The sequence below is a fragment of the Podarcis melisellensis genome (genome assembly GCF_964234715.1).
Source record: "Podarcis melisellensis genome assembly, chromosome: 1".
Classification (NCBI taxonomy): domain Eukaryota; kingdom Metazoa; phylum Chordata; class Lepidosauria; order Squamata; family Lacertidae; genus Podarcis; species Podarcis melisellensis.
Window position 1 is genome coordinate 39,760,891 of NC_138528.1, and position 14,678 is coordinate 39,775,568.

At 44.0% G+C, this 14,678-nt stretch overlaps 1 protein-coding gene and 2 long non-coding RNA genes across 4 annotated transcripts in view; 2 read left to right on the forward strand and 1 right to left on the reverse strand.

The window, feature by feature from the left end:
• The window catches only part of LOC309356515, a 325,551-nt gene that overhangs the window by 194,542 nt on the left and 116,331 nt on the right, over positions 1-14,678 (forward strand). The gene's annotated exons all lie outside the window — the stretch shown is intronic.
• On the reverse strand, positions 984-9,494 carry LOC309356458. 2 transcript variants are annotated; one of them, XR_014162804.1, is made up of 3 exons: positions 8,893-9,494; positions 7,817-7,903; positions 984-1,117 (listed from the first exon to the last, which is right to left on the reverse strand). It is a non-coding gene; the product is annotated as an uncharacterized lncRNA (long non-coding RNA). The 2 variants fall into 2 exon arrangements; XR_014162805.1 differs by lacking the exon at positions 984-1,117 and adding an exon at positions 3,917-4,455.
• Positions 10,073-14,678, forward strand: part of SPRED1 (sprouty related EVH1 domain containing 1) — an 87,131-nt gene continuing 82,525 nt past the window's right edge. Inside the window, exon 1 of the mRNA XM_081887171.1 lies at positions 10,073-11,080. Coding sequence (XP_081743297.1) covers positions 11,049-11,080 — 32 coding nt within the window. The 5' untranslated portion in view covers positions 10,073-11,048. The remainder of the gene's footprint in view (positions 11,081-14,678) is intronic.

Sequence of the window (14,678 nt, forward strand, 5' to 3'; positions counted from 1 at the left end):
AAACCACCACCACATGGAATCTGTTGACTCCTCCCTCTTCGGGGTGGATGTTGCTGTTTTGGCTAGATAACACTCGCAACCTGAACATCTGAAACACAGAGAATTAAAAATAAAAAGGGCTGTTTCTTCTAGCAACAAGTGATTATTTTCATTTATAACACTGTCAAGTCAATCTTTGCAACGTTTACTCGGAGGTAAGCCTCCATGTTCAGTCAGGCTTGCTCCTAGTGTATTATTTTTGAAAAGACTCCTAACTGAGGCATTTGGTGGAACACATGTTTTTTTAAAGGAAGACCTGAATCTAAAAGAACAAGAGAAAATGAATTAGTGTTGTTCCAAGGACTTTTGCACAAGTGCTAGTGGAAGACGTCTTGCAGTGCACATGCACAATGTGTCAGGGGTTGTGAATAAGGAAGATACAGAATAAGGAAGATACAGATTGTAGCCATGTTAAAGACTTAAGAAAGCACTTGTCCAGTCATGCACAGGAGTTTGCACAAATAGATGAACTTCTCTAGATCCAGCGTCACTTTTATGATTCGCAGCACACTTCTTCTACCCCTTCCAAGAGAAGAAGAGGCTTTCTATTAGAATAGGGAGGGAATCCAATCCACAACATCCATTCCACTGACTGGTTAAAATGAGGTGATTTGTTACCCAACTGAGCAACAATCTTACCAGGAGGCCTTAGGCAAAGTATTTCCTCTCAGCATCAGTTTGCCATCTATAAAATGGGAGCAAATTATTTTGTAACATATGGGCTCAAACTCCTCTGAACTAATTGGTCCTATGGAAGTGATAAACAATAATAATGCAGATAAAACGACTATTTGTTTCTCGTTTGGCATAAACAGCTACATATAACTGCGTCTTTTTCATTGACCCATAACACCTTATCCTACCCTCTGGATATATTTTTTTCTGTACAATTAGAGTAACTTTATAACAAAAACAACAGCTTGCCAAACAGGTTGCATTCATTTTATTTAGAATAAATGAATTTGCAAATCCATTTAAGACAGTGGAGTATTTCTGCTGATAACATTTGCTGAGAGGCTCATAGCCCAGAGTTCCTGTCACACCATCGATGGCATGGATGGTTATTATTTTCAGTTTGCTGCAAAAAATAAAAATAAAAAAATGCTTCAAGGACCCCATTAGCTTGTGACAGCTTTGAATAGCCAGTGGCTTCGCTGGTTTCTTTTCATTTGACATTGTTAAACATTTATTTAACATTGTCAGCCTGGTGCACAGATCTTGTCTCTAGTGGGCCTAAAAACTACCTTATTTTCTTCTCTCTCTCTCTCTCTCACTGGTCCAGAGGTTGTTGCTGTAATCACATTGGCTATGGGCCTAAAGCAAGCTGTGTAACTCAGTGACAGTTGCAATCCATACACTAGAAAAGGACAAAGAACCAATACATTTGAAAACTGCAACAATGAATGGAACTGGTGACAAGGGATTTTTATTTTTAAATAATTTTGCACAGATAGTTGAATGGAGAGCAACGGTTTAAACTGTGCATTTAAAAAGCACCCTTTTCATTAAGAACCAAGTTGCAATGATTGGGCACGTCTGGCTATTACTGCATTGCTATCAAGTTTCAATATACTTCAGTATTTGCCTTTTCCTGGCATGAGGAATGTAACTGCTGCACTTGACTAAGCCCTCGTTCAGTAAAGCACCAGGACAGGAAAAAACAACTCCTGATCAGCCAAACCTGCTTGACTTTAACATGTACATATACCTGAAGGCATGTTTTCAAATGACAGGAAATGTCAAATCACAAAAAAAATCCTGTTATTTGTCTTATTTAGACAGAACCGATTTTCCCACTTTTGTTTTACAGTGGTACCTTGGGTTACATACGCTTCGGGTTACAGACTCCGCTAACCCAGAAATATTACCTCAGGTTAAGAACTTTGCTTCAGGATGAGAACAGAAATCATGCTCCGGCGGCGCGGCCACATTAGCTAAAGTGGTGCTTCAGGTTAAGAACAGTTTCAGGTTACGAACGGACCTCCGGAATGAATTAAGTACTTAACCTGACGTACCAATGTACATAAACAATATACTTTTAAAAGATCGCACTAACAGCTTCGGCCTTTGCAGAATTAGGCATTTCAGTGGGCTCAGGTACACCTAACGCTGTACAGGAGGAAGCTGTAAAGAAAAATAGAAAGGGGGGAAATAAACCATGGCTACAATTCTAATGTTTCTTGGAGGGCTCTCAAGAGGCCATAGGACGTTTTGGGTCTCCCTCTCTCAGGATAGAGAGGGGTCCTTAATCAGAAGGGAGATGTGACTTCATGATAGCTCTTCCTGGACACAACTCGGCAGCTGTTGTCCTACTGCATAGAAATGTCTATGTCAGTAAAGGCCTGCCTGGAGATCAGGGGAAAGGTTCCTATTCCAGCAGTTCCCCAAAATGTGGGTGGGTGGGAGATGGGGAACAGGGACAAACACCAGTAGTGGAGCTGGCATATGTATTTTCCTATTTTTCCTGTCACTGATTCCAATGCAGTTTTTATTTTACTTGAAAATACCTATGTTTAATTTTAAAAAGTTACTCTTTCCGGGCACTGTACAAAAATGGAACTACCAAATAATGAGTAAGAATAAAATCCAAAGCTTTCCAATATAGCCAGCAGTAAAAAAAAAGTTTGAAACCATAACAGTCAGCATTGCCCAAGCCAACAAATGAAAAGTTGAACAACATGTGTCAGAACTACAGCAGCACCAGCACATTCCTTTTATTAGGAAGGAAATTGTTTTAAGGAAGAGGGGGATAAACGGAACAGGAAACTGAAGAACAACAAAAATCTTCCACATTGCACTGCTGACGCAGCCTAGCAGGATATTCAAAAAGACAGCTTATACAACTTTTGTCAGTCCCCCCTTTTAAAATTGCACATCTTACCTAAGAACACCTAGATTAAAACATGATACTTTTAAAGAAATGGTAATCTCAACGTCCTCAACACTTTGTCTGCCAATCAAGCAGCTGTTTAAGGCACAGGGACAGTTTTACCAGGGTCAGTTGGCAACCCAAGGTGGCAGCAGACATTGGTAACACTGCTTCTATTTTTGTACCATAGTTGCTGGGCTGTCCTCTCTTGATGCCCTTATCCCTTTAAATTGCAGCCCACATGGATTCCATGTGTCAAGCATGCTGATTCATCAAACATGACACTATCAGGTCATTCATTCTGGTAGTACCCTCAGACCAGTTCTATGCAAATTTGCTAAGACGTTAATCCATCCTGGATTTGTTTCCAGGTATGTATGCAAAGGATTGATGCTATGTCAGATTGCCACTTTTTATTCATACAAATGACAGATAGTTCTGCAGAAATCTTCCAGCAATACCAGATTTAGAGCAGTGTGGGTGGTTCCCACAAAATAAAATAATAATACTAATAATAATACCTGTATTATATGGGTACCTATTGAGAAGATCCATAAAAAAGCAACTGTACAAAAATGAATTATTGTGAAAATAACAAATATTTTGGGTGTGCCAATTTTTGGTGTCACTCAGGGCACCATATTATCAAAGTCTGTCCCGGCTTCCAGCCCCTCAAATCGACCCAGTTACTGAGATGACCTACCAGCCCTCTTCTCTGGATGCACCACACTATCAAAAGGTGAGGTTGCTGGCAAGCAAGGAGAGGGTGTTTGGGGCTGCTGTCCCCATTGGCCAAGGGAGGTTTGACAGCACATTCTCCCTCAAGGAAGCCGAGACCACGATCCAAGAAGCCAACTCCTTCCTGAAGACACCACCTGTACAGCCAGTGGTTTATCTCAAGTATTTTCCTCTCTTTTCTTGGGCCACAACTTTCAACAAGGAGGAGTGATGAAAAGACTACCAGTGCCCCAAGTCTCTTCAGCTCCCTGCCCAGTGTCTCATTGTCCCTTGCTGTGTTGCAGTCTATGTGTGGCAGTATCATTGTACCCGCATGGATCAGAAATAAGGGGTAGTGGTCAGTGGGCTTTATAAGACTTGGCAACTTCTCCATCACATCGTGAATCGTTGCACCCAGAAGACAGCAGACCTCCTGTGACATCCTGTTTCCTCCACAGACTACTGCCTCTGTTCCCCTCAGAAGGGAGTCACCTATCACCACTACTCGTCTCCTCCTCTTCTGAGGAGTAGCAGGAATCATTCTATGGGCTGTGCCTTCCAAAGGCTGCCTGGAGTGTTCTGAGATCTGCTTCCGTTGTTCTCGAGTCTTCCCCTCTTGTTTATTGGAGCTTATTTTGATATTGTTGGGATAAGTCACAAAGGCCGGAAACTTATGGTTTGAGTGCTTCCTCCCAGTTTGTCATCTCTAGGCTGCAATTCCCTTTTTCTAACGTCGTTGCCACAGAAGGTAACAAGTACATTATCCTCCACGGTCAGTTGCCTTGGATCTGATCAACACATCCTTTTGCCATCACCATGCATTCTCTTTTCTTTAAGCAGAAAAGAAGGGAATGTTTCTAAATATTTTGCAAATTGCTTTAAAGCTCCCCCTCCCAATAAAAACAAAAATGTTAAAGCAATGGGTATCAAATGGCTTCTTCCCTCCTCCAATCTTGGTTATACCTTCTGTGGAAAAAAAATAAAACAAGCCCACATGTCATTTGTGACTTTATTAACGGTGTCGCTAAACAGCCTTCCTTATATAAGTCCTCCCACCTTGCTACAGATGCATTGTTTCCCTCAAAGAACTGTCTCTGTAAATAGTTTCCCCCCAATTGCATACATCCTCATTCATTTCTCTTGATCTAAATACATCTTTATTGTGCCATAAATGTTCCTAAATGGACATTTTCGGTTTCAGGAAACCTAAAAATCTTTAAATTATTTGAGTGGAGGCTTACAGACAAATAACAGGGAGTTCATGAGGGATGAGTTTCCTAAATGTGAGGTACTGAATTGCCTTCTAAGAAATAGAAGTGGGAAGCATCTAAAGAAACTGGTGTGGCTGTGTTAGGAGCTTTCAGATGAGTGAAGATTTAAATGCGACATGTATAGGAAATAGAAGAAGGGGCAAATCACAAAGGAAGAATATAAATGAGTAGCCAACATGGGCATGGAGTTTTCTGCTTGTCTTGTGCTTTCTAGGTCCAAACCGTTTTCCATTTGCCCTGCCGGTTTGCCCAGGAATACCTGCTTTTTTCTGTGGAAAGTAATGCCCAGCGACTCTACTTTGCCACTTCAAGGTTTGGCTACTCTGCCAGTACAACCATTAGAAATATGAGAGAGAAAAGCAGAAGACAAAGGTTTACCAAGAGATCTGTCATCGTACATCAACCAGAGAAGGAACAGTGGCAGACAGATTGCTCCTCGCACCATCCCTGCCAGCAAGGACCATCAGTAGGATCACTAGTCCATTTAGCTCAGCATTGTCAACAATGACTAGAAGTGGCTAGAGTCAGAGAGGAGTCTTTTCCTAGCTCTATTTGAAGATTCCAGGGATTGAATCTAGGACTTTTCATATGCAAAATATGCGTTCAACCACTGAGCTATACCCCACCTAGAAAGAACATACAGCCTCAACTGCCAAATGCAAGGAGGTGTGTTTTGGATGCTATGTTGTATATGTGTGCTTTGGGGTGTGTAGCTTTCTCTCTTTCATCCTTTCTTCCATACTTTCCATCAGTCTGTAATCACTGGATTGAATGGTCAGTATAAATCCTTAAAACAAATAATAATTAAAAATCCTCTAAGTGCGCAAATGGTGGCAGAGAACTATGTAAACTATACTGAGCTGGAAGGGTAAGATAATACATATGAGACATTGTGGAAGACTCTGGATGACTGTGTGGTGCAAAGATTTTACAAGATATAGTGGTACCTCAGGTTAAGTACTTAATTCGTTCCGGAGGTCCGTACTTAACCTGAAACTGTTCTTAACCTAAAGCACCACTTTAGCTAATGGGGCCTCCAGCTGCCGCTGCGCCGCCAGAGCACAATTTCTGTTCTCATCCTGAAGCAAAGTTCTTAACCCGAGATACTATTTCTGGGTTAGCGGAGTCTGTAACCTGAAGCGTCTGTAACCCGAGGTACCACTGTATGCGTATTAAGCATTCTGGTTTTTACAGTCAGTGGGAGAGGCCCTCCAAAGGGAGTGACAACTAAGGTGGGGGGAGTTGCCAGAATCATGGCACAGGAAGAAAGGTTTAAATCCACACATCCCCAATAGTTCCTGATACTACGTAATCGCTTCTCTGTGTCTGCTGCTTCTGTTTGAAGTGATGCATTTTACCATCTGCTGCAAGAGTCTTATGTTGTGAGTTTGTCATGTCTGACATAGATGTTATTGCAAGTATTATTGGTTTTTTAATGCTTAGTCAAGATATTTATGTTCTGGCAAGCTTTTGGCCTGCTGAGCTTAAGAATTTTGGTGGAGGCTACTCTATGGTGTGATATTTTTTACCTTGGTAACTTTTAGTGTTTTATTTGATGATGATGATTAGGGAGTGCAATTTTTAATTTTTAGCAAGCCATCCTGAGTATTGTGATTTCAACTAAAGGGTTGGCAGGGGGTTGGACTCGATGGCCCTTGTGGTCTCTTCCAACTCTATGATTCTAACTTGTTTAAATAAATACATATATAAATGTCAATTTACTTTTAAACATCAGTCATTTAGAATCATTTGCAGAAATTAGTGTATCTAGTCAATAATGCAGTTCCTCCCTTTCCCAACACATAGATCTGGTAGAAATCTGTTTATGAGATTTGTTAGAAAACCAATTTAGTTTAAGTACACACTTCTGTTATGCCCAGAAAGTATTTTCTCCACCTGACATTTATATGTGGATTCTCATTTAGAAATTAACAAGATCAGATATTGCTGAAGTGCTAATATAAGCAGCTCAGTCCAGCTAAACCCATTATTAGCAGGATCTGGGCAATGACCTCTGTTTTGCCAGCCAAAGGATTGTGACTACAGAAAATGAGAAGGAATGCTAAGGCTGCATATAGTTAGGATCCTTAAATCTCATCAAGTTCACTGGGAGTTTAGGAGCTAAACTATGTGTTGGATTGCAGCCATTAATCAATATGGTAAACAATCATTGTAAGTGTCCCTTTTACATTCTATTCATTTGGAGACATTCTACTAATGAGTCCTGTCAGTACAAGGATTTCCACTTGTGAAATGGGACTTTATCCCCTATCCTCCTTCTCTACCCCATGCCCTCCTCAAATCTGTTCCAGAGGGCTGGAGGAACCCCTAGAACAGTTCTAAAAGGTGAATGGGGGAAGAGAGAACAACATTCTGTGACACAAGCAGAAATCTTTGTGATGATGAAACAATTGCCTTAGCACTATCTTGGAATCAACCCACTGTTCCTTATCCTGAAGCTGTCTGCTGCTTTACATTACCAGTGGAATTAATTTCATGGCAGGCTTTCTTAGGCTGGTGGGCATACTATTACTCCAAGATGATCGTAGGTTTCATCAAGGAAACTAATGACAGATACTGTCCTGAAGGCTGAGGATCTCTCACTAACGTTTGCAATGTGACAGCAATCAAGAGTTTGCAGAAACTGACACCACACTGGGAGTTGTGGAGTTTGTGACCATAGTTTGTATTAAGTGGTCTGTGCTGCGGAATGTGTGCAGATCTCTTTCTGGCTGTCTGAATGGCTAATTTAAGGATGTCTTCAGGTGGAAACTGCATGATTGGTGTGCAGGAATAAGGTTGCCAGCAACACTGTAAGGATGTCTTGTCAGTGTTGCTATGTAGGTGCTTGCTTTTGCAGCTTTGGTTTCCCTTCACCACATGCTTAAGCCACTGCACAGTTTACAACCTGCAGTCTTACCCTCTGCAGAGTTTGCCCAATGAGATGAAGAGGATTAGGAGGGGCCAGTTCTTCACAGGAAGGGGCTGTGCAGTTCCATCTTCACACCTGAAAGGCTGCAGGGAATGCTTTAAGAGTGATGTAAATTCCAAAGGGACATAAAAGGAGGGGGTGGAGGAGGGGAGGGATCAAAGGCAAGTGTGGCTGATCAGTATCAATGTGCCTCTCAAGTGCAGGTTCTGCATTATGAAAGTAGCAACAGTTTCGGGATGCTATTACAGTGGTACCTCAGGCTAAGTACTTAATTCGTTCTGGAGGTCCATACTTAACCTGAAACTGTTCTTAACCTGAAGCACCACTTTAGCTAATGGGGCCTCCTGCTGCCGCCGGGGCACAATTTCTGTTCTCCTCCCGAAGCAAAGTTCTTAACCTGAAGCACTATTTCTGGGTTAGCAGTCTGTAACCTGAAGCGTATGTAACCTGAAGCGTATGTAACCTGAGGTACCACTGTATATCCTACACACACTTATAAGGACTCCAGTCACCCTTTTGCTATGTGCTGATGATTCAAATGTGTTGAAACCACAGATTGGGGCTGCCACTTTGAAGGGACCCTTGTATGAAACGACCGCCGCATTGTGAACGTGCAACTGATTAACGCAGCTACCACTCTTGCAACTGCTACATTTAAATTAACAATTTCATCCCTTTATAAAATCTAACAATTACCAGAGGGGTAGCCAGGTTAATAACCTGCTGCAGTACAAACAATAGTTTAGTGGCACCTTAAACAGCTAAGATTGCCACCTTAACTAGTGGAGGGTGGGGGGAGGCAAAGAAATATCGGTGAACAACTACTGCAACGCTGGCAAGAGAGCAATGCATGCCTAAGGAATCAAATCCTCGCAGGGAGAAAGGATGTAATCACAACAAGGCCTTGCTCCCCCTTTCCCCGCCAGAAAAAAGGGCAGGATTTTCACAGGAGTCAGACCTTAGGTGGGTTATTGCAATCACCCCCACATATTCCTCTCTTCAATAGGTGCAACAATGCAAAGCTTTTTTCTCTTTCTTTCTTTCAAAGCAATGCAACCTTTTACCGTAAGGCTGCGAACGCGAAGCGAGTCCGCCGCCCGCGGCTTCCACCGCGCGGAGTTCTAGAACGGAGCGTGCGTAAGCAGCTGCACGCCTCGTGCCCGGAGGGTGCTAAAAGCGGAGCGCGCCAGCCCTTCCTTTGCAGAAGAGGAAGAGGAGGCGGCCACGGGGAAAGCCAACTTCGCGGGACGGAGGGAAACGCACGCGCCTTGCACCGTGCAGGCTCCAACTGCTTCCCTCTCTTCTGCAGCGGGGCTGGCTCTCCGGCCCTCGCGCCCAACTCTCCTCGCTCCCCTCCCCGCGCGTGTGGCCTTGTGCACAACTCCGCGTATCCCTCCGCGGTGCGCGTGCGAGACACTCGCAACTCTTTGAAAATAAGCGAGCGAGGGAACTACTTTCGGGAAACTATTTTTGCATGGCGGGCTGGGAATGTGGTCATTTAGTCTCTTCCCCTCCCTCCTGTTCCTTGGAAGTAGCCCAGCCAAAAAAGAAAAAAAAAAAAGAGCGACTCCTTAGGAGAGGCATGAGAGACTTCAGGGCCTCGGTAGCGAGAGCCTCTTTCTTTCTAGGCACGGCGTGGCAAAGCAAACCACCCGAGAACCAACTTGGTTTTGCTCCATTGGGAGGAAGCCGCTTCCTCGGGTGACCAGCCAGTCTCGAGCAGAAAGACAGCTTTGCGCGGCCTCCATAATAGAATCCCTTTGCGCCACAACCCGGGGTTTTTATTGTGCAAACTTGAGGAACATTCCCGATATTTGCTTATTTATTTATTTGAGGGGCGGCGAATGGGCAGCCAAAGGAAACACACACACACACCGCCGCCGGCCTTGAAGCGCGCGAAGGAAAAGCAAGTTTGTGCTGTTGGGCTTCCCAGAGGGGAGGGAATCGGGGCCCTTGGCAGCCGTGTTCCTCCGAGTGCAGGGGCTCGGGGCGCCAGCCGCGTGCAAAGAGCAGCGCGAGGGAAGGCGACGTAGCCTGCCTGTGGTGGTGGTGGGGGGGGGGGTTCTCCGCCCTTCCCCAGCCCCGTGGCAAAAAAAAAAAAAAGTTCTGCGCCCTTCGGCGGCTCCTTCGGACGGAGGCGCTTCCCAAGTGCCCGGGGTCTCCTTTCCCGTCCGTCGCCTCGGAGAGTTGGCGGCGGAAGGAGCGTGAAGTCAACGCTTCCGCCCAGTTTTCCAGCCAGAGGAGGAAGGGGGGGCGCAGAGAGAGGCTCGGGGGCTGTCGCTGCTCCGGGTGGGCCTGGGGAGCAGCTCCTGAACTTGCTCGCCTTCTGGGTTGGGGAGAGGGCGGGGTGCCAGGGCTGGTGGCGGAGGAGGAGAAGGACGAGCTCTTCCTACTTCTCCTCTTTCCTCCTCCTCCTCCTCCAGCGCCACCAGCCGTGACGCATCCTCCCCTCCCCTTTTCTAACCTCCGGGCTGCTTTCAAACTCCCCCCTCCCTCCTCCTCTTCCTCCCTCTTTCCCTCCCTCTCCTTTTCGCCTGCCTGGGGCTGAATTAGTTTCCCTCAGAGTGCTGCCTCTGCTTGTTGGCGGGGTAGTCGGACTTGAGCCGCCTGCTTCCCCCCCCCTTCCTTTTTTGTAAAAAATCGGGTTTGCAGACGCTGCTGCTGCGGGCGCCCGGAGGAATTTCTGCCGCGGTGCTTTTCCGTCCTGCACCCGGGGGTTTGGCAGCGAGGAAGGGACGCGGCGGGGAGCGGGGGGACCTGCTCGTGGGGACGAGGGGAGGGGGGGTGAAACAAGGAAGCCAGGAGGCCAGGCTTGAGGAGGAGCTGCTGCTGCAGCAGCAGCGGGAGATGTGGGCTCCTGGTGCCGATGCGGCACAAGGACACGGCTAGGGAGCCTCGCTTGCAGCCGAGACGCCGCCGCCAGCCGCCCGGTGAAAAAGACCAGAAAGAGCTTCGATTGCTGCCGCCGCCAAAGCAGAAATCAGTCCCAACTCTCGGCCGAACAGGATCCCTCGGTTTCCGTGCGAAGAAGAGGCGGGGAAGGCTGCTGCTGCTGCTTTCGGAGGGGACCCACCTCAAGGATTGAGGCCATTCTGGCGGAAGGGTGTGCAGGGGGGGCATCGGTGGGGTTTAACAATGGTGAGGTTTCTGGTGAGCTCCTGCTGCGCCCTGGCTGCGTCGGTGCTGCTCCATCCCCGGATCGGATCACGGTGAGGAAAAAATGAGCGAAGAGACGGCGAATTCTAACAACGAGTAAGTTTCTCGGCTTTTCTTCGGGGCGGGGGGGGGGGTCTCTTCGGCTTGGCGTTTCTCTCTCCCCACCCGCCACCTCCGTTCATTGACCTGCTCTCTTCGGGCTCCTTACATAGCTGGATATGTTTAAAACGTGCTGATAGATGTGTGTGTCTCTCTCTGCATATGTAAACACCCCCCACCCCACCCCGAATCTGACTGTTTTGGTAATCTGGAAAAGTCATGGCAGACCCAGGATATGGTGAAAAAATTGCCTAGCTATGTGTGTTGGGGAAATGGACCCTCCGTCTCCCGCCCGCCCGCCTGCCCCCCCCCCCGACCCTCAACTTCCAGTGGCCTACGTGCAACGTTTTGTGGGGGGGAAAGAAATCTATTTTCGTTTGCATGTTTCCTATAGAAAGTAGTGAGTGGGAGCTTCATCCCGAGGGAAACTGTTCCTGAATTTTAATTGGATGAGTCAGTGTAAATACAGTGTTAAACCTTTCCCCAAAGCTTTATATATACATTTTAACGAGCTGTTAGGACTCTTCGCCCTTCCCCCCTTCTTTAAATGGGGAATAGAATGAAGATATTTATATATATAACGTGCAAGATATTAATATATTTAACATGCTTGGCTTGGATGAAATCTATAGGGGGCTTATGTTTTCTTTTTTACATCTGTAGGGATGTAGCCTTCAAAATTGCTATGAAATATATAGTTTCTGAAACAGGGTAGTCATGTCAACAATCTTGAACTTTCCCATTTCTTCTAAAGAATGAAAAATGTTGACGCTGCCTGTGACTCCTGCCCTGTCAATGGTGGTTCTTTTCTGCAAGAATGAGTTGCGAATTAGTCATTTTCTCAAACATACTTTGCAATAGTTGTGGCTCAATTATAGTGCAAAAGCATCCTTCTGGCAGAATTATCACACGGTAATTATTTTTCCAGTGCCTGTAGCAAGTAATTTGAATTGTAGGAGGAAATACTGGTTTTTGGTGGAGAAGGGAACACTTGTCAGTTGCATACATTCCTCCATATAAAACCTTAATTCCTTAAGATGGATCGGTAAAGGAACAGGTTTCTGCTTCTGCTGCTTCTTTTTTAATGAATGGCTTTACTCTTAAGCCAGAATCACATAATATAACAAGGACAAATCCTGAACTGCAACAGGAACAAGTACAAAACATTGTATTGAGCTACTTGGTAAGATGAAGTGCTGCAGTGCCCGTGGAACCGAGAGGGAAGCGGCCGCCATATTTTCTTTTTTGTGAATCGCTCTAATTTGCATACCACAGTCTTCATTCATAAAAAATAATAATTAGACCTATGCCACCTTCGACATTCGACTGAACTTGGCTTCCAAGAAATGGGAAATTTTCATGAAGGTAGAAAGAGCCTAGTATGTTCGCGGTTTAGGGTTTTCTGGATTTTCGTCTCGAAAAAGACTGTTCTCTGCTTGTTGACACTGTTATGTGGGAAATATCGGCTGGGGAAGTGCTGGGAGCACGTGATCCTCTCCATTCATAAAATACCTGGCTGGCCATTCACAGTGCAGTACACTGTGTCTACATGGATCCACTTTCACATTAGACCTGTTTTTCTAAAAGAAAGGCACAGATTTGTGTCAGGGTATCTGCAGAAGCACCACCTTGCTTGCCAGAATATGAAAAGAAGTGTGCTTTTAAAAGAAAAAAATCGAGGCCATAATCTGAGGACTGCTGTGGTGTCACTAAGGGATCTTTGGGGTGGTGGAGGATAGAATCTTCTAGTAGCTAGCTTCCTTTTTTTAATGTGGCACATCAGAAACTACCAGTATTTCTAAAACAATACAAGATTATGTCAAAGTGGCTTAAGACGTAAACACTGCTATAACTGAAGCAGCAGCCAAACGTATCACCCTGTTTACTTGTGCAGTTTTGCAGACCTTGCTGGTTGATATTCACACCGTAATCAGCCCCTGTATTTTAATTGAAGAAAAGTTAATAAGATGATTAATTAGATATTGCATTTTACAATAAAAGAGCTATTATGTAGTCAACTTTCATTAAGCATTTTAAAACCAGTCAAATGTAAAATTATTGAAATACGTTCTTAAGATTAGTCACAAAAGCTGCCTAAATGTGATTGCTGGGGAAGAGCCCTTTGTTAATGCATATATTTCTGTGTGCCACTTGGTGCGTGTATTTCTGTGTCACCCCATGATTCTATGACACTTTAGCATAAATATTTGAACAAAGACCAATTGATTATGCTTTTAGGACAACATAGAATATTTATTTAATTAAGAGAAAATGTTTTCTTCAATAGCTAGGATGCAAAAACATTTGATTATAACGTAAAATGTGTTTGTCAGTTTGAATTGTATCCTTCATCTCTTCGATTCGTCTTTTGTATCGCCATCATACAGGAATTTCATAACTGAAGAAAATGCTAGAACACATCTACATATTCATACCGATTTTTCCTTCCTTGTGTTCTCATCAGGCTCTCCAGTCACATTTTGAATTTCTCTTCTTGGAAGTGAAGTGATCTTCTATGCTTTGTGTGGATTAGCTTAGGGTTTTTTAAAAGTTGATTTTATGAACTTGATATAGTGGAAAATACAGTACACAGCTGCGGCGGCGGATTCTGCTACAGTCATCCATGCTTAAATATGGCAACCAATAATTCTAGTTTGGATCGGTTCACGCAGTTTTCACTTTGAAAAGTTCCTTGCATTCTAATGAATTGTGTAGCATATTTTCCATACTGAGTACAGTTAGTTAGGCCTTAACTCTGTTATGTGTGTCTGACTGTATATGCAAAAAGAAACTTGCAGTGTTCAGCATACAACCATTTATATTACGAGACCGTTGTTAATTGTATTTTTCTCTTTTGAAAGCAGTACGTTGGTTAGATTTTGTTATTGCACCTGCACAGCTCAATTTTCCCGGAGTTTTTAACAACAAACCTCACCAGTTTGTGTGTTAGCCTGGTATGCTGTCAGAAAAAGTGTTTATGGTTTCACAATACTATGCATTATATAAATCTTGTTTACCTCATCTTTCTCTAGCATGTTTTGTTTTGTTTTTAAGAAACATATCTCCCAAGTCTTCTGCAGACCTACTTTTTCAGTTGCTTGCTGGATGGGCCAAATTACTATGGCAAGTTGTATATTAGTGACTAATCACTTCATTAATTAGAAAGTAGTCTGATATCTGTCCACATGAAGTTGCAAGTAAATGTTGGATATTTTTACTTCTAATGTGACTTGACACTGTGTTTTGTCATGTTCATTTGCATTTTAAAAGAAAGATACTAGGTTTCAGTTCAATAGGTCAGGGCTTTAAACTTTTTGAACATTGTTGAATTCCATTTTAGGGAAAGTAACTATATGCATGGGATTGCAGATCTGAAGTGTGCTTGATAAGTTGACATGGGGCCTAACTGTAACGTATGTGTATATAGTTTTGTTCAGATCCCTTATTAAGCATGCCATTTCAAAGGGCGTCACACAGAAAATGCCACCTGAGTAAAATAAATAAATGGAGGTAATGATGGTTCCCTATATGCTAAAAGTAATATTCATGCAAACATTATGATACCAAAATATTGTCTCTTTAGACTACTGCTTGA